Source organism: Dasypus novemcinctus, chromosome 24 (genome assembly GCF_030445035.2).
Source record: "Dasypus novemcinctus isolate mDasNov1 chromosome 24, mDasNov1.1.hap2, whole genome shotgun sequence".
Taxonomy (NCBI): domain Eukaryota; kingdom Metazoa; phylum Chordata; class Mammalia; order Cingulata; family Dasypodidae; genus Dasypus; species Dasypus novemcinctus.
The window spans coordinates 33,339,957-33,367,863 of NC_080696.1; the positions used below are offsets into that span (position 1 = coordinate 33,339,957).

General features: G+C 47.1%; 1 protein-coding gene across 2 annotated transcripts in view; it reads left to right on the forward strand.

Moving 5' to 3' along the window:
- Nucleotides 1-27,481, forward strand: part of TM9SF4 (transmembrane 9 superfamily member 4) — a 59,194-nt gene extending 31,713 nt beyond the window's left edge. Inside the window, exons 3-18 of one of the 2 annotated variants that reach the window (XM_058286872.2) lie at nucleotides 480-579; nucleotides 5,589-5,757; nucleotides 5,859-5,988; nucleotides 7,900-8,023; nucleotides 9,356-9,474; nucleotides 9,572-9,683; nucleotides 11,058-11,128; nucleotides 12,938-13,070; nucleotides 13,889-13,970; nucleotides 14,067-14,142; nucleotides 17,866-17,949; nucleotides 19,633-19,808; nucleotides 20,330-20,393; nucleotides 21,637-21,756; nucleotides 22,730-22,819; nucleotides 25,476-27,481. In XM_058286872.2, coding sequence (XP_058142855.1) covers nucleotides 480-579; nucleotides 5,589-5,757; nucleotides 5,859-5,988; nucleotides 7,900-8,023; nucleotides 9,356-9,474; nucleotides 9,572-9,683; nucleotides 11,058-11,128; nucleotides 12,938-13,070; nucleotides 13,889-13,970; nucleotides 14,067-14,142; nucleotides 17,866-17,949; nucleotides 19,633-19,808; nucleotides 20,330-20,393; nucleotides 21,637-21,756; nucleotides 22,730-22,819; nucleotides 25,476-25,625 — 1,800 coding nt within the window. In that variant the 3' untranslated portion in view covers nucleotides 25,626-27,481. The remainder of the gene's footprint in view (nucleotides 1-479; nucleotides 580-5,588; nucleotides 5,758-5,858; nucleotides 5,989-7,899; nucleotides 8,024-9,355; nucleotides 9,475-9,571; nucleotides 9,684-11,057; nucleotides 11,129-12,937; nucleotides 13,071-13,888; nucleotides 13,971-14,066; nucleotides 14,143-17,865; nucleotides 17,950-19,632; nucleotides 19,809-20,329; nucleotides 20,394-21,636; nucleotides 21,757-22,729; nucleotides 22,820-25,475) is intronic. The other variant, XM_058286873.2, reaches the window with a different exon arrangement.
- Nucleotides 27,482-27,907: the final 426 nt, after the last annotated feature.

Genomic DNA, 27,907 nt, shown 5'->3' on the forward strand with positions numbered 1-27,907 from the left:
AGCAAGATGTGCACAGAGCAGGGCAGAAAGGAGCAGCAGGATCAAAACCCCAGGCGGGAAAGAGCGTGACGTGTTCAAGGATCTGCAGGAAGACTGCTGTGGTTATCCATCAGGTGTGAATTTCTAGGTCCCTAAAGTTTTTTTTCTTTTGGAGTTATTTCCTTAGTAAAGATTCCCAGAAGGGACATTATTGAGTTAAAAGATATCAGCATGTTCAAGACTTTCTGTATATTGAGTTTGAGTGTGTTTTTAAACTAAATCACTAATGTAGTCTAAAATGAAATATAATTCAGAATTGTGCACAGTATGCTGTGTATGATGGGTCTGCTGCAGTTTGGTTTGCTTACTAGATGATGATATTACCATTACCAAGAGTACTAAAGATGTGTAGGTACCCTGGGAGGATTCATTGGAATAGTCGTCTTGATCTGGGAGGTTTCTGCTGGATTGAAGAATAAGGGCCTCTCTTCTCCCATCAGGCTGTGAAGCTCACCAGCTCTCGAACCCAACTACCTTATGAATACTACTCACTGCCCTTCTGCCGGCCCAAAAAGATAACCTATAAGGCAGAAAATCTGGGTAAGTTCTTCTTTCATACTGCTGTCAACCTATCCCAAAGGGGGACCCATGTCTTTTCAAAATAGTAATGGTACATAACCCTTATATAATACTTACTGGGTGCTAAATGAGTGCTAGGCACTGTTATATGTAATTTACATACTTATTAGTGCATTTAATCCTCATACCAGCCCTGGAGAAATAGTTACTGTTTTTATCCCCATTTTATTAGTTAAGTGACTTTCCTCTGCTTATACAGTTAGGTAATGGCTACGCTTTGAATCCTTTTAGTCTGGCTTTAGAATTGGCGCTCTGGGCTACTACTTAGTACCTTCTCTTTCTTGATTTCTAGATTCTCTTTCTCTCGTGGTTCTGTCACCTGTTCTGCTTTTAATTAAGAGTGACTACCTTCGGCCCTAAAGAACACAGAGACATCACCTTAGTTCTTGCTAAGCTGTGTAGGATGCATCTCAAAAAATGTGTGAAGCATTCAGCACAGTGTCTGGCACAAGTGCTCCATAAATAGTAGCCATTTGATCCTAATTTAAATAATCCTCCAGTTGGCAGAATTTCAGGCTTACAGGACTCATTTTTTAATGCTTACTCTATGCCTGTCTATGTGTTAAGTCCTCCAGAGATAAAAAAGGCAGAAAGGTACTCTCCCTGACCTAAAGGAACTTATGAGACTTTCCTTTTCTTTCATGCCTTAAGAAGGAGAAAGGAGAAAACCAGAAAGAGCTGCCTGCTCTCATAAGGGCTCCCCGTGGGTCAGATGTTTCTAGAACCTCTAACTGACAACTATATCTACTCCCATGTATTGGAGGGTCTCAGATCAGCTGGAGTCAGGTCTCAGAGCCAGAAGTGAGCGGCCCCACCTCCACCAAAAACCACCTATGCCTAAATCTTGCCTTGTGGTATTGAACAGAGATTGGCTCTTGGGCCTGGTCTAGCTCCACTGACTAGGTTCCTTCTCCTACCTGCTACAGATCCTTCCTTTATCTCTTCACACTACATCATGGTCTAGTCACTTGCCTCTGCCTGGGAAGCCTGACCCACTTGGTCCTCTAGGCCTCCTGGTACCAGACCTCTCTCAACAGCATCTCCCTTTTCCTGGGAGCTGGTGTGGATGAGTTGGCAGCCCAAGGCTATGCAGTTGGGCATACCTCAGTATGACCTTAACCTCTTAGAACCTCTCCCATATCTTCCATGAAGCTGGAACAGTAGTTCTTGCCCCAGTATAGAAATAGAGACTTCAGTGGGATCTTCTATGGAAAAAAATTATCCTTCCCCCTGTTTTTTTTCTTTTGAGATACTGGGGGCCAGGGATTGAAACTGGGACCTTATATGTGGGAAGCGGTGCTCAACATCCTAGATAAGGGGAGGTAAAGTTTACTTTCCCAGGCCACTCACCTAGTAGATGGCAGAATCTCAGGAGCCCGGGCTCCAGAGTCCATACCCTGGTGTACCACACTCTGTCCATTATCTTACTTGAATGTTTATAATAACTCTGCAGGCCAAATACGATGCCCCCATTTCATAGCAGAGGGAACAGTGACTTTAAAGGTTGAAACACTTGCTCAGGGTAATGTGGAAAATAGGAAGAGATTTTAACTCAGGTTTTTTACTCTAAAGCCAAAGTTCTTTCTATTGTCACCAGTTGTATTCTCCAGAGAGGCTCATTGGGCTGTCTGAGGGCCATGCTCATGATCTTCACAGTGGTCAATGTGTTGGAGCAACTATGGCGGATGTGTGAAGCACAGCATCAGACCATCTTAGAGGGTCCACATTCATGGCTTGTTGCTTATGTAGTGTGACTGGCTATCTCCTCCAAGCATTAAAAAGTTAAAAAGAATACTTCTGTATTAGAAATGAGCCATTCCCAACCAGTGTGTCTTCTTTCTTGGTTTAAATATCAAGAAATGATACCTGTCTTACTTGGCCCAAGCTCTGTTCCTCTCTCTATGTTCTTCTCCTCAGGCATGCTCCTTTTTGACCTGAAAAGAGGTGGACAGTAGAAATGGTATAGAGGAAAGAACCCAGGGGTTTAACACCACCTTAACCCTCTCGTATAATCATGGGCAAGTTACTGTCCTTCTCTGGTCCTTAGCTTTGTTGTCTGTTAAATGGCAGAAAGTGACCCTAGTCTTATCAGCAGTGGGCCATGCAGATGTCCTGTTGGTTTCCTTGCTCTCCTCTGACCAGTCCATCCCTGGGCTTTGGAGGCTTATCTACAGGCTTCTAAAGGGCAAGGAGGGTATGCTTCATCCAGACCCCTCTTCACCCTTCCCCTCTCCTAGGTGGTCTTATCCACACTTGAGGCATCATTTGCCAGAGCTACCACCACAGCTGAATGGTACCCCTTGAGGGTTGTACCATGTGGCCCTATCACTTGCCTTCTATATATCAAAAACTCACAACTTCATCTGTAGTCTTGACCTCTCCCCTGAGCCTCAAATCCAGGTATCTATCTAATCGACATATCCAAAGTGAAAATGCTTAAATCTAAATTTGTTGTTCTTCCTGTTTTCCCACCTAGAATCTATTATAGCAACCTGTTGTAGAGTCTTCCTCACATTTCCTCTCCTCCTTCCACTCTTCAGTCAATCCTTGCATCTGGTTAGTCCCAGATCCCACAGATTTTACCTCTTCAGTAGCTCCTTACCACAATGCTCTAGCCCAAACCACCGTTGTCACTCACTTGGGTGACTGGCTGTAATTGCCCCCAGCCAGTTCTTTGCAGCCTTTATGTTTTCTTCACAAAATAGCCAGAATGATCTTTCTCTAATCAGAATCAGGTAACTTCTTTCCCTACCCCTTTTGGAAATGCTTCATTGGTTTTTGTAGCTCACTAGATAAAGAACTTTCAGTGTGGCACACAGGCCTCATAAGATCTAGCCCAGGCTGTCTCTCCACTCACCTCAAGCCACTTCCCCTCCTGCAGTCTGCATTGCAAGCACACAGGTCTTTCAAGTTTGCCACTCTCCCCTCATTCCCAAGGGTGCTTTTGTACACACTGTTCTTTCTGTCTAGATTATTCTTCCACTGACTCTATACATATTTGAGCTCCTCTCTTTCATTACAGTTCACTTCTGGTACCACTTCAGGAAGACTTTCTTAGATCTATTCCCCCATGTCTAGAGCAAGTTCTTCTTGTTAGGCAATATATTATCATTATTGTGATTATTTAATCAATGTCTTATTATGATCTAGTGGGAAGACATTATGGTCTAGTCTTCCCACTAGACCATAATAAGTTCCATGAGTACATCTGTTCACCATTGTAAATTCAGACCCCAGCACTTAGCCGGTGCCCCATACATGTTTGGGAATGAATGAATGGATAGATGGATGACTAGACAGAGTACCACATCAAGCAGGTCCACACTCGGTAAGTGAGTGTTAGATCAAGCGCACATGGAGGTGTTAGTCCTGCCTTTTGGCTTTTTGATCTTCAGCTTGCTCCAGTTTCACAACATCATAGTAGAATTGTTAGAATGGCTCAAATGTAAGTGCCATTCAGTTTAATTGACAGTCCCTAATTGCTCAAGGCCTGCTAGCATGACATCTGGCAATAGGATACTCTGAGGTAACAGGCACAGAGGGACATGCCAGTTCATTAAATAAAAAGAGGTTTGGCTCAAATGCAATGAATGTTTCATGATGATGGAGGAAGAGGTTGTTATGAGAGGAGGAGTGGAGTGAGGGGCGTGGGGGGTATATGGGGACCTCATATTTTTTTAATATAACATTAAAAAAAATAAAGACAAAAAAAAAGAAGTTTGGCTAAAAAATCTCCGGTGTTGAATTTCACCCCACTCCCCTCCCTTCCTGAACCAGAGTCTGAAGACACAGAGGTAAATTAGGAACAGTGTTTGCCCTTAAAGAGCTATGCAAAATACCATCAGTGGTGCATGAGAAGGTACAGAGGTAAGGCTAATGACAATAATAGTATTTGTTGCCTACCTACTCTGTGCCTGGCACTTTACTTGGATCAACTTCTTTTTTCCTCAGTATAACCCTGTGAGGTGGGTGCAGTTATCACCCCATTTTACAGATGAGGAAATGGAGGCTTAATAAAGTTAAATGATGATATTCATTTCCTAGGCTGCTGTAACCACAAACCAGATGGCTTAGAACAACAGAAGTTTATTTTCTCACAGTTGTGGAGGCTGGAAGTCTGAAATTAAGGTGTCAGCAGGGCCATATTCCCTCTGATGTCTCTAGGGAAGAATGTGTTCCTTGCCTCTCTCCTAGCTTCTGGTGGTTGTAGGCAATCCTTGGCTTATAGACACATCATTCTGTTCTCTACCTCTGTCTTCAAGTGGCATCTCATCTCTGTATCTGTGACTCTTCTCTTCTTTTGACCAGTCATATTGAATTAGGGCCCACCCTAATTTAGTAAGACCTCAAGTTAACTTGGTTGTATCTGCAGAGACCTTTTTCCCAAAATGGGCCACATTCGTAGGTATGGGTTTTAGGACTTCAACATATCTTTTGGGGGGACACAAGTCAACCTCTAGCAGTGACTTACTCAAGATTGCTCAGCTAATGAGTGTCAGAGCCAGGATTCAGATGCAGACAGCCTGGAATCAAGAGCCTGTTCTTTTTACTACTGTATGATGCCACCTCTATCTGGAGGGAATTTAAAGCAGGGAGTGAAGAGGTCAGAGAGGGCTTCCCCGAGAGAATAAAGCAGAAGCTGAGCTTAAAAGGTAAGGAGTTTCCCAAGAGCATGGGACAGAAAGGGCACTCCAGTCCCCAGAGACAGTGTTCCATGTGGTATGTTTGATGAGCTCTGAAGAGTTTGGTGGTGCTAGAGCGTGAAGGAAGTAAGGAAAGCAACAGGTGGGAGATTAGATAGGCAAGAAGAGCATGAGCTAGATTGGGAAGAGCATTGAATGCCAGCCTGAAGAACTGCTAAAGTCCCTGGACATCCATTTTTGCCCCGTAGTTCTGTGTCTCTGTGGCTCTGCTGACCTCAGCAACCTCAGGGCTGAAGCTCTGAGCTCAATCTGTCTCTCTTATGGCAGGAGAGGTGCTGAGAGGGGACCGGATTGTCAACACCCCTTTCCAGGTTCTCATGAACAGTGAAAAGAAGTGTGAGGTTCTGTGTAGCCACTCCAGCAAGCCCTTGACCCTGACAGTGGAACAGAGCCGTCTCGTAGCTGAACGGATCACAGAGGACTACTATGTTCACCTGTAAGTTGATCTCTGCTTCTTGCTGGCCTTGAATTTCCTTAGGGGAGGGCAGTGATGGGAGAGGCAGTCCAGAGGGACTGAGTGGGGCTTTGGGTTTCCAGCATCGCTGACAACCTCCCTGTGGCCACCCGGCTGGAGCTGTACTCCAACCGTGACGGTGATGACAAGAAGAAGGAAAAAGATGTGCAGTTTGAACATGGCTACCGGCTTGGCTTCACGGATGTCAACAAGGTAAAATGTTTCCTTCCTGCTGAATCATAGGGCTAGGGGAGCAGCATCCCACAAGTCATGAGTCCCTGGGACCACAGAGAAGGAAGAAGCATTTAGCTCTAGGCTTATAACACAGAAAAGAGGGGATCAGCCACAGTAAGTTTCTTCCTGGTGCCCCTGGGTATAGTTTATCAAAAGTTCGGCAAGGCTCTGGTAGATGCTTAAGGAGGTAAAACACACAGTCCCTAAAAAGTCAGGTTCCCATTTTTATAATATTAAGACCAATGACTAAAAACAGTGCCATCAGTATGTAGAAGAGGGAAGCAGATTTGGCTCAACTGATAGAGCGCCCACCTACCATATGGGAGGTCCAGGGTTCAAACCCAGGGCCACCTGACCCATGTAGTGATCTGGTCCATGCACAGTGCCGATGGGCAAGGAGTGCCGTGCCTCTCAGGGGTGTCCCCCACGTAGGGGAGCCCCATGCACAAGGAGTGTGCCCCGCAAGGGGAGCTGCCCCATGCAAAAAAAAAGTGCATCCTGTCCAGGAGTGGCACCACACACATGGAGAGCTGATGCAGTAAGATGACGCAGCAAAAAGAGACACAGATTCCTGGTGCCGCTGACAAGACTGCAAGTGGACACAGAAGAACAAACTGTGAATGGACACAGAGAGCAGACAGTTGTGGGGGGATAAATTTTTAAAATTTTTAAATCTTTTAAAAAAAATGTATGTAGAAGAGAGGGCTAAGTAGTGGTCAGGAGCACACAGGCTCCCTGGGTTTGAATTCTGCCTCCACCCTTTACTAGTCAGAATGACCTTGACTTCTCCTCTCAAAGCCTGTTTCCTTATCTGTAAAGTGCATATAATAATGATACCTGCCCCGTGGTGGTGTCGTGTAGAGAAATCAGACAGTCCGTGGAAGCACTGTAGCACTGCCCTTGAGAATTACGCCAATAATGGCAGTGATTGTGCAGTTATTCTCTTTGCTTATTTTTCTAATTTTAAGGCTTACAGATATTACTTAGGGAGAATGAAGAATAAAAACAATATATATATATATTTTTAAGCAAAGCCCCTCTTCTCAAATGGTTCATCCTAATTGTTCATCCAGTTTAAGGCCCTGGATCTTTTTTTTTTTTTTTTTTTTTTTTTAAAGATTTTATTTTATTTATTTAATTCCCCCCCCTCCCCTGGTTGTCTGTTCTTGGTGTCTGTTTGCTGCGTCTTGTTTCTTTGTCCGCTTCTGTTGTCGTCAGCGGCACGGGAAGTGTGGGCGGCGCCATTCCCAGGCAGGCTGCTCTTTCTTTTCACGCTGGGCGGCTTTCCTCATGGGCGCACTCCTTGCGCGTGGGGCTCCCCCACGCGGGGGACACCCTTGCGTGGCACGGCACTCCTTGCGCGTATCAGCACTGCGCATGGCCAGCTCGACATGGGTGAAGGAGGTCCGGGGTTTGAACCGCGGACCTCCCATATGGTAGACGGACGCCCTAACCACTGGGCCAAAGTCCGTTTCCCAAGGCCCTGGATCTTAAGCCAGTTGCTTTTCAGTGGCATTCAATGCCAGAGGCTTTGAGAGGGAGCCCATTGTGCCTTCAGGTTGTCGGCAAGGAGGTGGGCCTTGAAAACTAGGGAGGTTCAATCTGTGACATTCCAGTTGCAGTGAATGCTGTGAACAGAGATGCAGAGTAGGGACCATTTGTGGAAAGGGTGAATTCATGTGTCTTAGAAGATGCTGACAGTCAGATATATTAGGGTCAAATGATAGAAGGCCTTGAATGCAAGGCAAAGAGTGGGGCTTTTATCTGGTAAATCTGGGGAGCCCTTGAAGGTTTCTGAGTAGGGGAGTGACATGATAGATTCTCCCTGGGTGATTTTCTCATTGTTCCTTGGCTACTAGCGGGTTTGCTCTCCCTCTTGCTGCATTTTAGATCTACCTGCATAATCACCTCTCGTTCATCCTTTACTACCACCGGGAGGATGTGGAAGAGGACCAGGAGCACACGTATCGTGTCGTCCGCTTCGAGGTGATTCCCCAGAGCATCAGGCTGGAGGGTGAGTGGGGGGAGGTATGACCAGAGGGCAGGGCTGGATGGGGTTGGGCAACACTGAGTCTTCTCACACATGATTCCTGAAATGTCTTCCAGGCTGAGCGGCTTGAGATTTTGCATGTGGGCCCGGCCCAGCTAGGGTTACTGCATTTCCATTAGAGGAGGCAGGGGTGGGGAACGGACATCTGTTATGTCCTGGACTGGGCGCCTTACCTTTCTTATCCCTCGCAGCAACCCTAGGAGGTATGTGGTGGTTACAGATTAGGAATCAGAGGCCCAGATTGGTTAGTGACCTGGCCAAGATCAAGTAGCAAGTTAGGACAGTGCTGGGCCTCTTCACAGGAACCTCCCAGCTCACCCTGTGTTGAAGAATAAGGGGCAGAGTTACAGGCAAAGCTGTTAGGCAGCAGATTTCTTTGTTTTGGTCCCTCTGCAAGAGATTGGCAGAGACTAAAATTTGCCCCAGCTCAGCAGTGGTGCAAGAATTTGCGAGGCCAGCTCCAGCCCTGATGGACCTGATATGACCTGTCCAACTTCACCGTGCCTTTCAACCTTACTTGCCATGGGACTCTCTTCAGTCAGGCAGGCCTGGCCTTTTCTGCAGTGGTGGTTTTCTGTGTTTTTTTTTTTTTTTTAACTGTGGAATGTACTTTACAAGCAAAATCTTAACACAGATGCAATATAAGACATCCCATTTTTTAATGTCATACTGTCTCCCTAGTGAGATTCATGAGTACTTCTTTATGTTTACATGTATGATCATCTGACATCTGCTGTCCTACTGGCTCTTTGAGGTTAGAGACCATGCCTCCTTTACTTAATATTTTATCTCCAGCATAGTACCTGGTACCTAGTAGGTACTTACTGTGTTTATTGGTTGGTTGAATGGATGGAGACAGGACGAAGGCATGAGTAAATGAATGAATGATTGAAGGAAGCATCTGCATTGACTAAAGTGCCAGAGGGACAATTAGATAAATGACTGAACATATGATAGGCAAGAATCTGTTGTTTTGTGTGTTGAATATGACTATTTGAGTGAGTAAGTGAATGTGTGAGTTGAGTCAAGGAAGATTGATTGACTAAATGAAGGACTCGGAGTCTGCCTCCCTCCTTCCCATGCACTGCTCCTGGGGCCCTTTGGAAGGTCAAGGTGCTGAGGAACACAGTTTAAAAAGCTTTGTTGCCGGGTCTCTCACCTCTAATTTGGTCCTGGAGGCCAGGGTTCCAGCAGCATGCAGCCCCCTCAGGCAGACTCTGAGGGCAGCCCCCTAGAACAGTCCTTTGGTAGTGGCACTGGCCACCACAGAAACAGACTGACCTCTGTCTCTCACAGACCTTAAAGCCGATGAGAAGAGTTCATGTACCCTTCCTGAAGGTACCAACTCCTCGCCCCAGGAAATTGACCCCACCAAGGAGAATCAGCTGTACTTCACCTACTCCGTACATTGGGAGGTGAGAGGGGGCTGGAGCCTGAGGGCAGGGGTGGAAGTTCTTGTCTGGGCCAGGAGTTTTGTAGCAGAAGGCCTAAGTGCTTTCTCCCACCTGCCAGGAAAGTGACATCAAATGGGCCTCTCGCTGGGACACTTACCTGACCATGAGTGATGTACAGATCCACTGGTTTTCTATCATTAACTCCGTTGTGGTGGTCTTCTTCCTGTCAGGTGAGAGATGTGGGTTGATGGAGGAGGGATAAAGGGCTGAAGTCTCGCACATCACTTGTAGATGACTTCTAGGGTGTTGTTCTCAGGGCCAAGTGTGGGGTATAAACACATCAAGATTTTGTACTAAGTGTCAGTTGTATATAAGTGAACAAGATTCAGTTTCTGGTGAACTCACTGGGGGAAACAGCTACATCTATTATTGTACTCATTCATTGATTCATTCGGCACAGACTATGTTCTTGCTTATTTTGTACCAGGCACAGTGGCAGATGCTGGAGATAGGGGGTTGAGCAAGCCCAGTCCAGTCTCTGCCCTTATGGAGACTATATTCTATTGATAGGAGAGAGACACAAAATAAAATAAATAATTCAGTCCCAGAGATTGATAAGTGCTATGAAGCAGATAAACAGGGTGACCAAATACATGCAGTTGAGGAAAGGCTGGAGTCTACTATAGAGAAGGCCTCTCTGAAGTAGGGGGAGCCACCATTCAGAGATCCAAGGAAAGACTGTTCCAGCAAGGGTATGGCCCTGTAGTGTGATGAGCTTGGCAAGGAGCCAGATGATAGGAGGATCATGAGCACTGGAGAGAGTGGTGGGCAGAGGTAGAATAAAACTGCTCATTTCAGTGTTGTGTAAGAAGTAAAGATAATGTTAGCTGCAGTTTATTAAATATTTACTGAGGAGCCAGTTGCTTGCTAGGCACTTTGCAAACATCTCAATCCTTGAAGCCCCATTAGCTAAGCATTAAAATGTTAAGTAAGTTAGCTAGAGGTCAGCCAACCTGTTCTTTTAACCACTACACCACGTTGCCTAGAGATGTACACAGCTTGCTGTGGAAGTACAAATGTGAGGCCTCTGAACTGTTTGGTGGTATCTAGAGGTAAAGATATCCAGAATGAGTCTTGAAGCGTGAGTAGGAATTAGGGCAGATGAAGCATTCTGGGCAAAAGAAATAGCCTAGATAAAGGTTTAGAAGTGAAAGAGATGATCTGAACTGATAACTAAAAACCGCCAGAAGGTGGAGTAGGAGACGAGGCTGGAGAAGTTGGTAGGACCAAGCCATGGAGGACCTGGGATGCTGTTCCCTCTGGAATAAAAAGTGATGTCCTATGACTGCCCCCACCGATCCCTGCAGTCCTTTCCTTCTCTTGCCTGGGGAGTGGCCCTCAGTGCATCCCTCCCTGGGTAGCTGAGTGGAATTATGCCCAGGAAGAGGACCTGAGGTGGTTATATAGCATTTCTGCTAGAAAAACCATGACTTACCAGCTGTCACACAGTGAGACACCAAGCCACAGGGGGGCATGAAATACAGAAGACAGGGTTGGTAGTGCTGACGAGCTTCCCCCTCCCTCCCCCCCACAACCTGTTTCAGGCATCCTGAGCATGATTATCATTCGGACCCTCCGGAAGGACATCGCCAACTATAACAAGGAGGATGACATTGTACGTAGACTTGGCTGGGGAGGGATGGATTTAGAGAGAGGGGGCAATCTCAATGAAGAGGGTCTAGTGGTAAGACTGTGGACCTGTCAGACCAGGAAGGGATGTGTGTGTGTAACATGTATATATATGTGTATATAATATGTGAATGTATGTCTTTCTGTGTGTATGTATACAAGTGAATTAACATTCAGTAGAGTAAATCCTAAAAATATTGAAAAGGAGAAAAAAAATTTTAATCACACAAAGTGATAGGGAAGAGCTTTCTAACTATAAATGCAATGGAAGAAATCATAGAATGAAAATTTGGTTAATGTGAGTAAATATTTTAAAATAATGCTGCATGCCAGAACGCATGAATAAACCAGAGAAGTGAAGTCACAAAACAGCATTTGCACACACACGCTTAAAAGATAAAATTCATATAAAATATAAAAATCAAAAAAAAACAAGCCAAAAAATTTTTCTAATGTGATAATCAGCATAAGATGAGCAGAAACTTCAGAGACAAGGAACTACAAAGGCCCTAAGCATGTGAAGATCCGTTTTTACCGTAAGATAACCTCCCAAAATGCAAATTAAGATAATCATGACAAGAAAGTTTGAATCATTAAATTAGCAGGGTTTTTTTGTTTTTTTAATAATACTAATTGTTAAGAAGGTTAATGTGAGGCAAGAACTTTCCCATATTACCCGTGGAAGTGAAATTGGCAATTTTCTGAAAAATAATTGGTAGTACATATCAAGAACTGTAAAATAGTTAACTCTAATTCTTTAAAAAATCTCATAAGGAAAGGATCAAAAACTTAGACCAGGTCTTTGTCTAGAAATATTGACTGCGGCTTTATTTGTAATTGAAGAAATTGGATACGATGGATTAATTAAATTATGGTGGGTACAGTCCAGCAATGAAAAACTGTGCAGACATTAAAATAGGAACTTTAAGGGAGTGGAGGTGGTTCAGGCAATTAGTGCTTCCCTCCCACATGGGAGGTCCCCAGGTTTGGGTCCAGATGCCTCCTAGAAAAAGACCAGCACACAACAATTGGACACAGCAAAGTGCCAGACAACGAGGGGGCGGGGAGAAATAAATAAAATAGGAACTTCAAAGAGTATTTATTGATATGAGGAAATGGTCATGATCTAACATCAACCAAAAATGACAAAATGCACAGTAAATACAGTATAATCCCAATTTCATTGTTTAAAAGCTGTGTGTATATATAGACATATATGTACATAAAACCCTGAAAAAAATTCTATAAAAATAGTGGTAACATTAAGTGGTGGGAGTATAAACCATTACTATTTCCTTTTTTATGTCTTTTCTGTATTTTAAAACATTTTTTCTACAGTAAACATTTATTACTTTTTGTTCAGTTGAATTTCATGCCATATAACCAAAATTGATTTTACTTATTTTTTTATTATGCAAGTAAGAGTGTATTTTACCTTTATAATCAGAAGAAATAAGTTGCTTCGAATCTCACCAAAGACTATTATAGTTAACATTTTAGTGTTCTGATATTTTTACATTACTTTTTTTTCCATGCACTAGGTTTGTGGGATTTTGGAGGAGATTTTCCTTTTCTATAGCTGTAACTATCATGTTTATGCCCTTTTTTTTCCCATGGATAGTTCTCTGCAAAGCACTTTCTCACATCAGTTATACTCCTGCATTTTCTGCCCATTCAGAGCAGGCTGATTGACAGCTGTGGGACTCTCAGCCTCACTTAAGGGACATAGGTCCGTGGGACCTGTAGGAGTTTTCTCCCCCAAGAACCAGACTCACTCTCTGGCCTTTTGCTGCAGGAAGACACCATGGAAGAGTCTGGGTGGAAGCTGGTGCACGGTGATGTCTTCAGGCCACCCCAGTACCCCATGATCCTTAGCTCCCTGCTGGGCTCAGGCATTCAACTCTTCTGTATGATCCTCATTGTCATCTGTGAGTAGGCCCAGTGGGACCAGCTGTGGGGCCAGTCACCAGAGGAGCATAGGACGTAATTCTGAGGCATGGGCACCTCAAGGAGAGCAGAGTGGGCTTTTCCCCCTAGAGAAGAAGGCCAAGCACTCGGCACTGGATGGACATCTCATCATTCCACCCATCTCAGCAAGAGGTCCTTTCCACCCCAGGTCCCAACAGTAGTGCTCCTCCTCATGGGTCTCAAGCAGTTTATAGCACCCACCACCATATCCACTCTGTGAGTGAAGCCTCACATCAGCACCGTGAAGTTGGCCTTCTTTTGCAGTTGAGTCAGGCATGATGCAGAAGTTAAGTGACTTGCCCAGAGTCATATTTAACTAGTCAGTGCCAGGATTAGGACTGGGATCAGGACTTTTTCCTTAACAAAATACATATATAGTAGTTAAAAGACAACTCTGGAGTCAGTCTACCTAGATTTGTATCTTAGCTTCATGCCTCCAAGCTTTGTGACCTTAGGTAAGCCATTTAACCTATGTTGACTTCAGTACCCACATCTGAAAAATGGAGAAGCTCCACCATGCAGGTTTGATAGGCAAATTTCATGAGCTAGCATTCATAATGTTTTCAGCCTAGTCCCAGGTCCAATCACAGGCACTCTGTGGGTAGGAAGCTACAGTTACAAAAAGGCCAGCCATGGTCCAGTAGTTGCTTCTTCCCCTGTAGAGGGGAAGGGACCATGCTGTGGGGAAAGCCAAGGTCAGAAAGGAGCCTCATCTAGTCCCATCTGCCTGGTGTCCTGGGGATCAGCCACCCTGACTTTCTCTCTCTCCCCTCCACAGTTGTGGCCATGCTTGGGATGCTGTCACCCTCCAGCCGGGGCGCTCTCATGACCACAGCCTGCTTCCTCTTCATGTTCATGGGGTAGGTGTGATCGTGTGGGCTCCCGGGGGCTGGTACCTACCTCCACGCCCCAGCTGGCAGATCCCTTCAGTGTGGCTTCCTTCAACTTTCCCACAGGGTGTTTGGTGGATTCTCCGCTGGCCGTCTGTATCGTACTCTAAAAGGCCATCGGTGGAAGAAAGGAGCCTTCTGTGTAAGTGTCCTGAACCCCCACCCCTACCCCTGGCTTTGGTGGGGAGCTAAGGAGCTTCTTTCTAGGCAGAGGCCAGAGGTCCAGGAATTGGAGCAGCTCAAGAGGCAGTGCGTAGGCAGATGAGATGGGGATTTTAGGGCCAGAGCTGAGCAGCGCCACAGTATAGCAGGAGGAACATGTGCCCAAGGACCAGGAATACTAGGCTCTTATCAACAGGCTTGCAGCAGGACCTCTTAGGGCCTTAGTTGCTCAACCATAAAATGAGGGGATTGAGTTGAGATTTATTTTAGCCTATATTGTCAGTGACTCGAGCAAGAGAAGAAATGGGGCATTCAGAATAATAGGCACCAAACCCGCATGTCAAAGTTCACGGTCAAAATTACTGGGGAAGGGGATGTGGCTCAAGCAGTTAGGTGCCTGCCTACCACATGGGAGGTGCCGAGTTCAGTTCCCAGTGCCTCCTAAAGAAGACGAGCAAGATGGCAAGCTGGCGTGAAGGGCTGGTGTGGCAAGCTGACGCAACAAGATGATGGCAATGAGGAGACACAAGGAAACAATGAGAGACAAACAAGCAGGGAGCGGAGGTGGCTCAAGCAATTGGGTGCCTCCCTCCCACATGGGAGGTCCTGGGTTTGGTTCCTGGTGCCTCCTAAAGAAGATGAACAGATAAAGAGGGCAGATAGTGAGCACAAACAAGGGGGGGTGGAGAATAAAGAGCCTGGGGGTAGACCTTGCCTTCCAGGGAGCCCTGAGTCCCTTTTGCCAGAGCAAGTGAGGCTTTAGAGAACTAGGGAATCCCTTGGAGGCCCAAACTTGGAGAAGCCTCTAGTCCCAGAATTCTGAAACCATAGTAAGCCCTGAATAAAGAAGCCTCGTAAAGGTTATTCTGGAAGGATCAAAAAAAGGTTCCTGAATTTTTGATACATCGAGCCTTTTTACTCAGCACAGTGTGCTGAGAGCCAGGGTCTAGAAAGGAGTAAAATCCACCATTCTTCTCCCCTGGTGAGGTTTTTCCCTGGTGAAGTCTTCTGTCAGATACCCTCCAGCATGTCCCTCAGCACATCCCATACCAAACCCAGTCTCTTTTCCCCAAACCCACTCCTTGCATTTGGTGGCACCGGCATTTACCCAGGCAGGCCCCCAAGCCAGAACCTTCCTTTTCTCCTCCTCCCTTGTGCCCCACCTGCTCTCAGACATCAGGTGTTGAGGATGTTCAGAATTCTCTCCCGCCTGTCCCTTCCCAGGGCTCTGGCCCCAGTTTAGACATCTTGGCCTCTCTCCTGGACCCTTGACTGGCCTGCTTCACCCTGGTCTCCCTACACGATTCTTTTTTCTTTTCTTTTTTTTTTTTTAAGATTTATTTTTTATTTATTTCTCTCCTCTCCCCCAGCCCCAGTTGTCTGCTCTCTTTGTCCATTTGCTGTGTGTGTTCTTCTGTGTTTGCTTGCATCCTTGTCAGTGGCACTGGGAATACCATGTCTCTTTTTGTTGCATCATCTTGCTGCTCCAGCTCTCCGTGTGTGCAGCACCACTCCTGGGCAGGCCGCACTTCTTTTCACGTGGGACAGCTGTCCTTGCAAGGCGCACTCCTTGCGCGTGGGGCTCCCCTATACGCGTGCATCAGCACTGTGTGTGGACCAGCTCACCACATGGGTCAGGAGGCCCTCGGTTTGAACCCTGGACCTTCCATGTGGTAGGCGAATGCTTTATCCATTGAGCCAAATCCACTTCCCTCCCTGCACGATTCTGACCTTCCCTGGATGTCTGTCCTCCCTCCACAGCTGGGCCTCTGCTGCAGCCCAAAGCTGTGCAGACGTGTGGCTCTTCTCTCCTCTGGACCTTTGCCTATGCTATCCCCTCTGCCTGGGCTACTGCCTCCCTCTTCACTTGGCTAATGCCCTCTCTTCCTTTAAGTCTTAGCTCTAACATAACTCTTCTGGAAGCCTCCCCTATCCTTCCCTTTCCCCAGTCTCCTCTGTGCCCTCCTTTATGCTTCAGAGGAATGTGGGCAGTGATTTGTGCTTACAAATAGTGCCCTGTATGTTTTTGGTCCATTTATGGGTCTGCCTTCCTCCCTGGAGTGTTTTTTTCTGTTTGTGCCCTTGATGTCTAACACAAGGCCCAGTCCATAAATTGCAGCCACAAGGGTAGATGAGGGACTCCCTTTTGCATAGCAGCATAAAGTGAGAACACAAAGGAAGCAAGGAAATGCCTCTAAGAGGAGGGTTTCAAATAGGAGGAAGCAGCCAGCAGAGGGGCCTCAGATTCTGGAATTGCCTGGATTCCAGCTGGCTATGTTCTTTCCGTTACTGATAACCTCAGGTAGCCCTCTGAGCCTCATTTTTTCCTTCTGTCCAATGGGGATGACTACACCTTTCTCTCAGGGTGGTTGTGGATGGAAAGAGACTGCATACAAGGCCCTTGATACAGTGTTAGCACTAGGAAGCTTAACACATAAAGGCCCAGGGACAGGAATGCACAGGAGCAGTGACCGGTTGTTGGGTGAAGGGGGCAGTGGGCTGAAGGTGAAACTGGCAGTGGAGGTTGAGTGCCAGATTGCAGAGGGTCTCCGTCAGTCTTTGGCCTTGAAGGCCCAGAGTGGCAGAGAGGAGCCTTAATTACAGGCCTGGAGCTTTGGTTCCATATGCCCAGGACCCAGCCCAGCAGATTCTGACTGAATAGAATACACTGCAGAGCGTCAAAAGCTTAGACTCTGGATCAAGACTGTGCTCCACTTAAGTGACTGTGTGTGAAGTCAGAGTAGGGCGTATTTAACATTGCCAGGCCTCAGTGGCCTCAGCTGGCGTTCCTTCCCATCCTGCACCACAGTGAGGATCAGGCAAGATGATGTATGAGGAGCCCAGTGCCAATGATCCCTGAGACTCAAAGTGTAACTGCAGTATGTCACCTGTTATAATCTACATGGTTTGGGTTGGGGCCCAGACATGTATTTTATAGAAATTGTATTCATTCACGTACTCAACAGATTTACTGAGCAGCTACTGCTTTTTTTTTTTTTTAAGATTTATTTATTTCTCTCCCCTTCCCCCACCCCCACCCCAGTTGTCTCTTCTCTGTGTCTATTTGCTGTGTTGTCTTTGTCCGCTTCTGTTTTTGTCAGAGGCACGGGAATCTGCGTTTCTTTTTATTGCGTCATCTTGTGTCAGCTCTCCGTGTGTGCGGCAGCATTCCTGGGCAGGCTGTACTTTGTTTCACGCTGGGCGGCTCTCCTTATGGGGTGCCTCTTTGCGCATGGGGCTCCCCTACACGGGGACACCCTTGCATGGCACAGCACTCCTTGTGCGCATCAGCACTGCGCATGGGCCAGCTCCACAGAGTCAGGGAGGCCCAGGGTTTGAACCGTGGATCCCATGTGGTAGACGGACGCCCTAACCACTGGGCCAAGTCTGCCACCAGCCACTGCGTTCTGAGGGCTGTGTTCAGTGAGCAAGATGGGCACACTCCTTCCAAGGAGCTCCCAATCTGTTAGGGGCAGGCAGGCATTGACAGGCTAGAAAAAAGTCCATAACTACAAATTGGGATGAGGGCAATGAAGGGCCATTCAGGGATCTAAGAGGGCAGAGAGCAGGAGGCCTGCCTAGTATGGGGGTCAGGGAAGGCTTTCTGGAAGGAATAATGCTTGAACTGAATCTTGAAGGACAAAGAGGGGTTGAGACTTCTGGTCTGGAGGCAGCTCTCCAACCTGGCCCCTCTTGCTTCCAGACGGCAACACTCTATCCTGGTGTGGTTTTTGGCATCTGCTTTGTCCTGAATTGCTTCATCTGGGGAAAGCACTCATCAGGAGCGGTAAGTACCCTCCCTTCTCTCCTCCCCCTCCTGAAGAAGGGAGGGCCAGCTGTGCTTATCCCCACTGCCCAGGTCACTTCCTGCCATTCTTCTTCCCTTTTCTGAGTCCCCAGAGTTCTGTTCCCAGCCCTGGGGGTTGAAGGCTGGCTGGGATTTCCCCAGCCCTTCCCATCCAATAGTCCATGGCCTGGCGCTGGCTTCCTTGTGGGCTCTTTCAGATAGCTGGCCAAAGGTCACTTCTCTAAAGGGAGGTTTCCACAGACCGGGGGCCAAGTGGGGAATTTCCCTTTATTCTCAACCAAGGGCAAGCTGCCTGGTCTAAGTATATTAGGCCAATATCCCAAAACAGGGCTTTTCTCCTTGGTGTCCCTCCTCTCAGTCCCAGCCCCCGCAGGTGGATGCAGGATGGGGAGGGTGAGACCATCCTATCCTTAGAGCGGGGATCCTGCCAGCCATTGCTAGCAGCTGCCCAGGATGTGTTGAGTAGGATTTTGAGCTCAGTTGGGGGTGGGGAAACAAGTCTTCATCAGCTGTCAGGGCTGCAGTCAGGATGGGTGTGGCAGGCTTTTGCCATCCCGGCCTTAGTGGGGCTAACTCCCCTGCACCTGCAGATGCCCCTTAATGGCTGTGGATGAGGCTCCAACTTCAGCCAGCAGTCAAGGAGCACCTTCAGGAAGGACGGAGTCATGCTGTTCTTTCTCACTTCCTTTATTTTTTATACCTTTGTTCCTTCGCTCTGCCTTCCAACATTCTTCACCCAGTTATGAGCTATGTACTCATTGTAAACACTTTGGAAAGCATAAAGAAGTTAAAGAAAAGAAAAATATCCCATAATCCAGGTACCCAGAGAGAGAGAGACATGAAGATCTTTAGTATATGTTCTTTCAGTCCATTTTCCTTTATTATAGACATATTTAAAATGGAATTATATAATTTATAAAATTACAAAGTAACAAACATGGTACTTACTAGGCACTTTACATATATTAGTTCATTTCCTTTTTGTACAATTCTTGACAAAACTTAATACTGTACAGAGGAATATACAGGAAAAAAAAGAACAGTTCTAATCCCCCCACAGTCCATTCAAGGACATATGGACATATGATTAACTTTTTTGGTATAGGCCTTTCCAGGCATATATACATATAAATTGGAGTATTGTTGTTTTTTAATTAAGATAGGGTCCTTCTATCCATAGTTGTATAACGTATTTTTGCTTAATAGTAGATTGTGTTTTAACAGAATTGGTAACAATGTGCAGTTTAGTTTTTCCTTTTTTTTTTTTTTCCCCTTCACTTAACAGTCCACATTTAATTTCCCTACATTCTGGCCTCTTCATCTCTCCTTTTTGTTCTTGGTCCTTTCCTTCCCTGTTTTCCCCCTACTTCCTTCCAGGATAATGAGCTCCTCTGAGATGCTGTGGTTCCCTTTTCACTGGGATCCCAAATGACACCCCATATCTGCATTCTGCCTTCCCCCCAGGACTAGTGTCAACCCCAAGAGGCTGTGGCCAGGAGCACAGGAGCCTTGTGGCAGGACTGTGTGTGCAAGACCTTCTTTACCATGGCAGCCCTGCTGCGTGTGGCCCCTCCTTCCCTGGCAGCCCAGAATGTCCCCCTCCTGGGGCTCCCACCCTGTGCAGCGGGGCCTTGTGGAGCCTCACAGGTGCTCTGTCTGCAGGTTCCTTTCCCCACCATGGTGGCTCTGCTGTGCATGTGGTTTGGAATCTCCTTGCCCCTCGTCTACTTGGGCTACTACTTTGGCTTCCGCAAGCAGCCATATGACAACCCCGTGCGCACCAACCAGATTCCCCGGCAGATCCCTGAACAGCGGTGGTACATGAACCGATTTGTGGGGTGAGTCATCAGGCAGGAGCAAGGGCAGGGGGCTTCCAGAGTGGGCAAGGCCAACACTATCCTGCCATCTCCCCAGGAGGTCATGGAAGAGTATCTTCCCTGCCAAGTGTGCTCTAACCAATGTTCCTGAACTTCAGCCAGCTCCAGTAGTTTAGCTTCTACCCCAAGCTAAAAAGGACCAGCTGGTAGCTAGAGTTGGTATCAGCCTAGGAGCCAGGACAGGAAAGGGGAGGAGGGATGAAGGGAGATGGAAGAGGGTGAGATAGAGCAAGACCATCACTTGGACCTTGAGCAAGTCACCTCACATCTTGGCAACTTCATTTCCCATTTATAAAATGAGGAGAACAGTGTCCACGCTGCCTACCCCTCAAGGGCTTGTAATGGTTACAAAAGCATGCCGAAAGAGTTAGGATTCACCTCACCCGTATAGGCACTCTTCATTCATGCTGGCTTGGGAGGGAGCTTGGAGCTTCCCAATGGCCCAGGCTCCTAGCAGTGTTAACCCTCCCCTTCTGCTGCAGCATTCTCATGGCTGGGATCCTGCCCTTCGGCGCCATGTTCATTGAGCTTTTCTTCATCTTCAGTGTGAGTACTGGTGCCTACCCCCCACCCCCCGACCCTCACCTACTCTAGCCTGGTCTCTACCCCTGTACTTAAGTGCTCTGCCTCTTACTGCCTGTGAGATTTCAGATGGGCCATTTAACCTCTCAGAACCCCCACTCTTCATGCTGAAATGGGGCCACAGTCCCACCTCAGAACATCCATGAACATTAAATGTAATGGGCCACATGTTTAGGGCCTGGTGTTTGGGAAGGCCTCGGTAAATAGAGGCCGCTTCAGTAATACTGCCGTCATTCACTATTGTGATTAGTATTGTTGCATCTGGTTTGAGTTCTGGGTCCCTACATGTCTTTATCTGTCACAACTCTCAGGAAAATGGGAGGAATGATCCCTAGTGCACAGGATCATTGTGAGGCTAAAATGAGATCACGTCTGTAAAAAGCACAGTGCTTGGCAATCAGGAAGTGCTTGTTAAACAGTAGCTGTTGTGATAATGATTACTCCTGTTCCTGGAGTGTCCTGGTAGTCAAGATAAAAGCTGGCAGGAGGGCTCTTCAGGCCAAGTAAGTTTGGCTGACTCAGGTCATTGCCCAGCACAGCTAGTGCTTTGCACCAGGTCAGTACTGGATGAGCATCTGCTGCTGTGGAGTGGTCTGGCCTCTCCCTGCTAAGACTGCCTCACCTACCATGTCTAGGAAAAGGGTCAGAGCATGGGTTGGCTGCCCTTGGGTCCATATGTACCTCCCACGAAAGCCACCTCCATTCTTTGGATGTGGCCCTGGGCCAGTCATCTAACCTCTTTGAACCTTGGCTTCCTCGGGTATAAACAGCCAAGCTTTCATAGGCTCATGTGTAGAGGTGTATGTAAGATATGCAGTGCAGTGCCTAGCACCTGGTGAGCCAAAGTAGTGTCTGCTGTTTACTTTTGATTTGGATGGGAGTCATTTCCACAGGGTCAGCTTTGTCCCAGCCCCCCACTAAGACCAGGGGACTAGATGTGGCTCATAGTAGGTCCCCGGGTTCAATCCCCAGCTCTAGTACCTCAAAAAAAAAAAAAAAAAAGGAACAGCCTGGCTCACCCTCCACTCCAGAGAGGAAGGGCCAGTCACCAGTCAGAGCTGCATGCCAGGGTACCTACCAATGGTGTCATGCTGGTGTCTCCATTCCTGCCCTGAGGTGGTGTTCCTGGGAACAGGCAGAGTGTGCCAAGGAAAGGGGCAGCTTGGTAGAGGCCGCCAGCTGAAGGCGAGCTGTGGTGTGTCCACAGGCAATCTGGGAGAATCAGTTCTATTACCTGTTTGGCTTCCTGTTCCTCGTCTTCATCATCCTGGTGGTGTCCTGTTCTCAAATCAGCATCGTCATGGTATACTTCCAGCTGTGTGCAGAGGTGAGGGGAAGGCGGTCAGTGGTGGGGGCAGGGGAGCTTATTTATTAGGAAATAAGAGACTGACAATGCAGTATTCACCTCAAGAGGCTAGAAAAGAACAATAAAATGAAAGAAAAAAGTATCGAATGGGTCAGTGAAGCTGTTCTGAGGCTGGCTCTGGGTTTCCCATGTGGTCAGCTCTTCCTGGCTCTGAGGTTATGAGTAAGCAAGTCACTTTACCTCCTAACCTCTGTTCCTGCAGCTGTAGGCTCAAGTTAATAATAACTATCTCACCATGTAGTTGCATGGGGGAGTCACTGCAACTGAATGAAAGGACAGTAGGTTTGCCAATGCCAGGTCCACTCCAGTAGTAGTTTTTCCAACAGGCTGTTGCAGATTGGGTGGCCTGCCCTACCTGTGGAGACTCCTCAAGAGGCTCTTGGAAGAAGGAATAGAGCTTGGGCTTTGGGACAAACAATCTGGGTTGGAGTCCTGGCTCCTCCACTTAGTGGCTCTTGATCTTGAGCAAGTTGTATAACCTCCCTATGCCTTCTGGTCCTCCTCTGTAAGTCAGGATAGTAATAGGACCAAATGAAGAGAGCCGATGAAGAGTAATTCACATATAGTACCTAGAATGGTGCCTGACATGTAGTGAGAACAGGCAGGCTATGCCACGGGACAGGAGAGCCAGGTGGAGGCAAAGTCAAGGAATGTTAGTTGTTATTACTGTTCTTTAATTATTGATAATTTTTAATTGAGGTACAATTTAGAAACAGTGAAATTGACCATTTTTAGTGTACAGTTCTGTAAGTTCTCAGGAATGCATATAGTTGTAAAACCACCATCACAATCAAGATAGAAAACCTTTTCATCATCCCAAATATTATTGTTCTTACCCGGAGTCCTTAGCCTGTAGCTTCAGGCAGCTGTGAGACTTGGCAGGAAGAGGGTCTACCTGGAAACAGTGATGACCGTTCCTCTGTTTCCTTCTCAGGACTACCGCTGGTGGTGGAGGAATTTCCTAGTCTCCGGGGGATCTGCATTCTATGTCCTGGTCTATGCCATCTTTTATTTTGTTAACAAGGTACCACCCTCCTTGAGGCAACTCCTTATCCCTTTGAAGGTAGAACAGTGGAGAGACTGCTGTGGGGTGAAATACAAGTATCTGAATCTTATTTTTCCACCAGCAATGGGGAAGACCAAAGCTATTTGAGAACTGTTTTAGTTGTAGAACATGCATCTCTTAATCTATGTTCTGGGACCCTGTTTTGTATGTTTGGGAGACAGAGGACTTCAGGATAAATGACAGGAGGAATACTGCATGACAAAAACTTTTTGAGATACAGTGAAAGTACTTAAAGGGAGTGTGTCACCTTAAACTGCATTTATTAGGAAATAAGAGACTGACAATGCAGTATTCACCTCAAGAGGCTAGAAAAGAACAATAAAATGAAAGAAAAAAGAGTAGGTGAATTAATAAAGATAAAAGCAGAAAATGGGGAAAGAGCCTTTAGAACCTAAATTTAGGACCTCAGGCAGCCAGTCTGCAAAGGCTGCTTTCCCTTCTCCTTCAAGTACTGTTGGGTCCTGCAGAGTAAGGAGAGAGGCTTTGCCTGCACCTCAAAGTCCTCCTTGCTGCTGGCCCCAGGAAATGTGTGCGCTAAGAGAATGGAGCATGGCTCACCCAGCTCAGGCAGACTCACAGAGCTCATTGTCCCCAGAGAGTGGGTGAGTGATAATACAAACAGATCCCCACAGCAATGGTGATAGCTTCATCAGTGACACATAAATCACATGGGCCTCTGAGAAGACTTTGATGTGACTCTGGTGGGCCTCCAGGGCCCAAAAGCAAGTTGTCCTCTGCTTATAGCCAGATACATTCCCAAAATGGAGGTGGGAGGTCTGTTGGTTGAAGCTTGGAATGCCTTTTCCCAAAAATAATATTTGGAAAGGACTTTGAGGATTATTTATTGAAGAACTCCACTCTTGCTTCCAGTCTAGTGACTGTGCCCCTCCTCTCCAACCTCCCAGCAAGTGACCATCTAGCACAGGGGTCAACAAACTGCAGCCTGTGGGCCAGTGGGCCAGTTTCTGTAAATAAACTATTGGAAAATGAACATGCTTGTTCATTTACCTTTCATCTATGACAACTTTCATACTATAATGGCAGAGTTGCGTAGATTCGACAGAGCCGATACAGCTCAAAAGACCTAAAATATTATAATGTGGCCTTTTTAAGAAAAAGTTTGCTGACCCCTGAACTAGCACATCCAGTGATAGAGAAACTTCCTCCTGACACTCCCATTCTCTCTGGACAGCTCATATCATGATCAAAATTTCCCTCCATTCACCCTAAAATCTGTCTCCCAGTAACTTCTGTCTCTAGACCTTAGTCTTATCCTTGTAATCATCCAGAAAAAAATTGAATCTCCCTCCTCCACAAGCCCATATTAACTAGAACTCTTTTGAGTGGCAAGTGACCAAAACCTAGTTCGAATGGGTTTAAGCATAAAGGGAACTTATAGACTGATAAAACTGAAAAGCTTAAGAAGTTGGAGTTTGATTAGCTTAGGTCTTATATTAGAATTGACTGGAATTGACAGGACCACAGAGTACGGAGTGGGTTCCCCAAAATTCCTGGAAGAAGGAAGACAGGAAACAGTGCTGGCCAAACTAAAACTAGCTAGCATAGCCGCCTACACTGACCCCTGAGATCATGTCATGGCCACCTGTCCTTCCTACCTTGTGCCCTGTCTTCCCTCTCTATTCTAAAACCCCCTCCTCAATTACTGTCGCCTGTCTCCCTATCTCTAGCCATGAGAATGCTAATGAGGAGAGGTGGGAGTTGGAGCCCACCAATGTGGTCTTCACCCCCCAGTTTCAGGTGTTTGTTCTTGGAGAGAGAGTCTCAGACAGTCACCTTTACTGTTTTCTTCTGGAGTCCTGCATTTTATGGTCAAGTATTATCCATGAGCCCTGGAACAGCCCCACTCAGGTCCTGTGCACAGGGCATGTCCCGATATTGAGGCTCAGCAAACAGAACAGTAAGAGATCCTAACGTGCCAGCCCCAGCCTCTAAACTCTACTTCAGTTACAGTGGAGTCTAAAACTTTCCAAGGTAGAAAACAGTGTAAGATGTTAACAGAAGTTACAGAAGCATTTTTTGGAGTGCAGAGTAGGCTGAGGCAGGCTGGTGGTGGCTCTTTGGCTCAAGCTGGGAGCCTTGGACACTCCTCTCCCCTCTCTCTGACTCTGCCCCAGCCATCCAAGTGTTGTACAGTTCTGGGAACCTGGACAGGCCAGGAGAGCCATAGCTGTGACCATTTCTATCTATAGCCTTCTGGCCCTGGCCCCCGAGGTCACACCATTCTCCCAGACCTTTCTCCAGGAAGGCTTCCTCCTACTCCCATGAGAAATCGTCTGGGGTAGTAGGGTTGGGCCTTGGACTTTGCCTCAGGTTCAGATCCCAGCTCCCTCTTCTTCCCAGCAGCATGACCGTGGGTGTTGTTGAACCCCTTTGTGCCATCTGTAAAACGGGGACAGTAACCTTTGGTGGTCACGAACATCCAAGGCAATGGCAAACATACACCTTTCTGCCTGCCTGGAGCACACCCCTGCCTCCTGCCAGGCCTCAGTTTCACCACTAGATCAGTAAGTGGGTGGGGGTCCCACAGTTTGCTATGGCAGCCTGGCACTAAGCATCCACCCTTCTGTTCTTCTCTCCTTGGCCCACGCCCCAGCTGGACATCGTTGAGTTCATCCCCTCTCTCCTCTACTTTGGCTACACCGCCCTCATGGTCTTGTCCTTCTGGCTGCTCACGGGCACCATCGGCTTCTATGCAGCCTACATGTTTGTCCGCAAGATCTATGCTGCCGTGAAGATAGACTAATTGGGGTGGACCATGTCCACGCCCCTCTCCATACTTGGACAGGAAAGCCACCCTGCGTGGGGAACTGCAGGCACGCAAAATAAAATAACTCCTGCTCGTTTGGAATGTAACTCCTGGCACAGTGTTCCTGGATCCCGGGCTGCGTGGCGGGGGGGCGGGAGGGCCTGTAGATATATCTTGCGTTTTTCATCATCTTATTCCAGTTCTGTGGGGAATGGATTTTTTTGTGGGTTGGTTTTTCTTCAGTGCTAAGAAAGTTCCCTCCAGTGGGAACTCTGACCTGTTTGTTCAGGTTTATTTTTGATGTGGAGTTAATTTTTTTTGACAAATGGACCCAGGATGGTTAAATCCACCAAGATATTGGGTTTTGGTTGCTGTCTCCACCTCAGTTCCTCAGGGCTGTTGGCCACCCCACGATTACCTGGAAGAGGAAACACCGGGCCTTCTGAGGCTTCAGTGAGATTTCTGAGCCTCTCACCACCTGTCTTCACAATTGACAACGTGATAAAGCACAGCGCTAGCCCAGACTTGCACCCTCAGTGCCAACCAGCCTCCGCCAACCCCTATCCCTGCTTCTTCTCTCCTTCCCAACCTCCTCCCAGGGCTGACCAAGGCAAGGCTCCAGCCAGACCCCTGGGTCATCTTTTCACCAGGAGCAAGCCCAAATCTTGGTTGCTACATGGAAATCCCTTGGATGTACTGAGCACCATGTTCCCTAGGACTGCGAGAATCACCCTTGTGCAGAGCAGCAGTTTACTGGACCAGGAGGGAGGAAGAAAAGCGACTTGGCATGAACTGGCCACAGCATTGTTTTTGTGCCAAGAACCCTGGACCAGGGGCCAAGTATTTCAGGGCCAGGTGCCCACGTGTCTGTGTCTAGGAAGGGTAGCCAAGGCCACCAGGGTCCTCATCCCCTCAGGATTGCTCCCTAGCCTTTCCGCAGGGGCTTGCTACACTTTCCAAAGTGTGCTAGTGGCAGACCCTCTCCTCCCCCACTTCTGGGGCAGAACAAGGAGACCCAGAGACCTCACATCCTCTCCTTCAGGGCGCTGGGAGGAGGCCCTCTCTCACTGACGTCCCCAGCCTCAGTGCCCACACTTGGCTCTTTTAGATAGACCCAGCCCCTCTACCTCCTGTGTAAATTCTTGCCTCCTCTCTCATACCCAGAAAACTGCTTCTGTGAAGGAAGATGGAAGGTAAGTTTATCGCTGGGCAAGAAGCCCAGTCTTCCCAGATTGGAAGGAGAAGCTAATGTGGCTGACCTGGCTCCTCTACAGTCCTCCATTCTTCTAGACCCCCTGCCCGCTCCTGTAGACCCCCTGCCCGCTCCTGTGCATGTCACAAATATTTGCTTTTAAGTTGCAAGAGACCAAACCCACCTGGGATTAGGGTTTAAGTAAGAGCCACTTACCCTTGCTCCAGACCTTTTGGGACTTCCACCACAGGACAAAGCTCAGGATGCTGGTTAATCTAGGAATACTCACACACACACACACACATCCTGGATTCTCCCAGCAGCCCCCACCAGCTCCACCAATCAAACCAGTGAACTTCTCAACCTTGCCTCACAGCAACTCCGCAGTGCCAAGTGGTGTCCATCAAGAATCAGGCTGGAGGGAAAGGAACCCAAGCAGCAGAAGATGATATTGGAGTCTTTTGTTCATTCAAAACTTGGATTTGTTTTTTTCCATAAGAGATTCTCTTTTGGAGAGGAGTGGAGAATTAGACTCCTCATAAAGGGTTCAAACATCATTGATTTTTCTGACTTTTTAAACCATCATCATTATTATTTTTAATTAAAAATGCCTGTATGCCTTTTTTGGTCCACTTGTAAATAAATATACCATTGTCCTGTTGTTACGTCTCTTGAATCTCATGCAAGGGTTGTTGGGTCTGAGATGAGAGAACTCCCCAAATAGGTGGTTTTCCTCAAAGCTCAATCTCATGTCAGACTTTGTGGGGCTCAGGCAAGTCTGTAGCCTATTCCTTCTGCTCAGCCCTACCATACCATACTGCAAACATTTGGCCCTCTGATCCCATAAGTAGGAAATGGCCGTCGAGAATGAGCTTTGGTGGCAGTGAGACTTGGTTTTGGACCCCAGCTCTAAAATTTATTCCCAAGTCACTCCACCTCTATGTCATGTAGAACTCCTTCAGTTGCAAGCAGCACGATGTAGGTCAAACTGGCTTAAGACCCAAAGGGAATTGATTGGATCATGAGTGGTGATTGACTTCAAGTTTAGCTAGATCCAGCATCTTAAAGGATAGCCTTAGAATTCTTT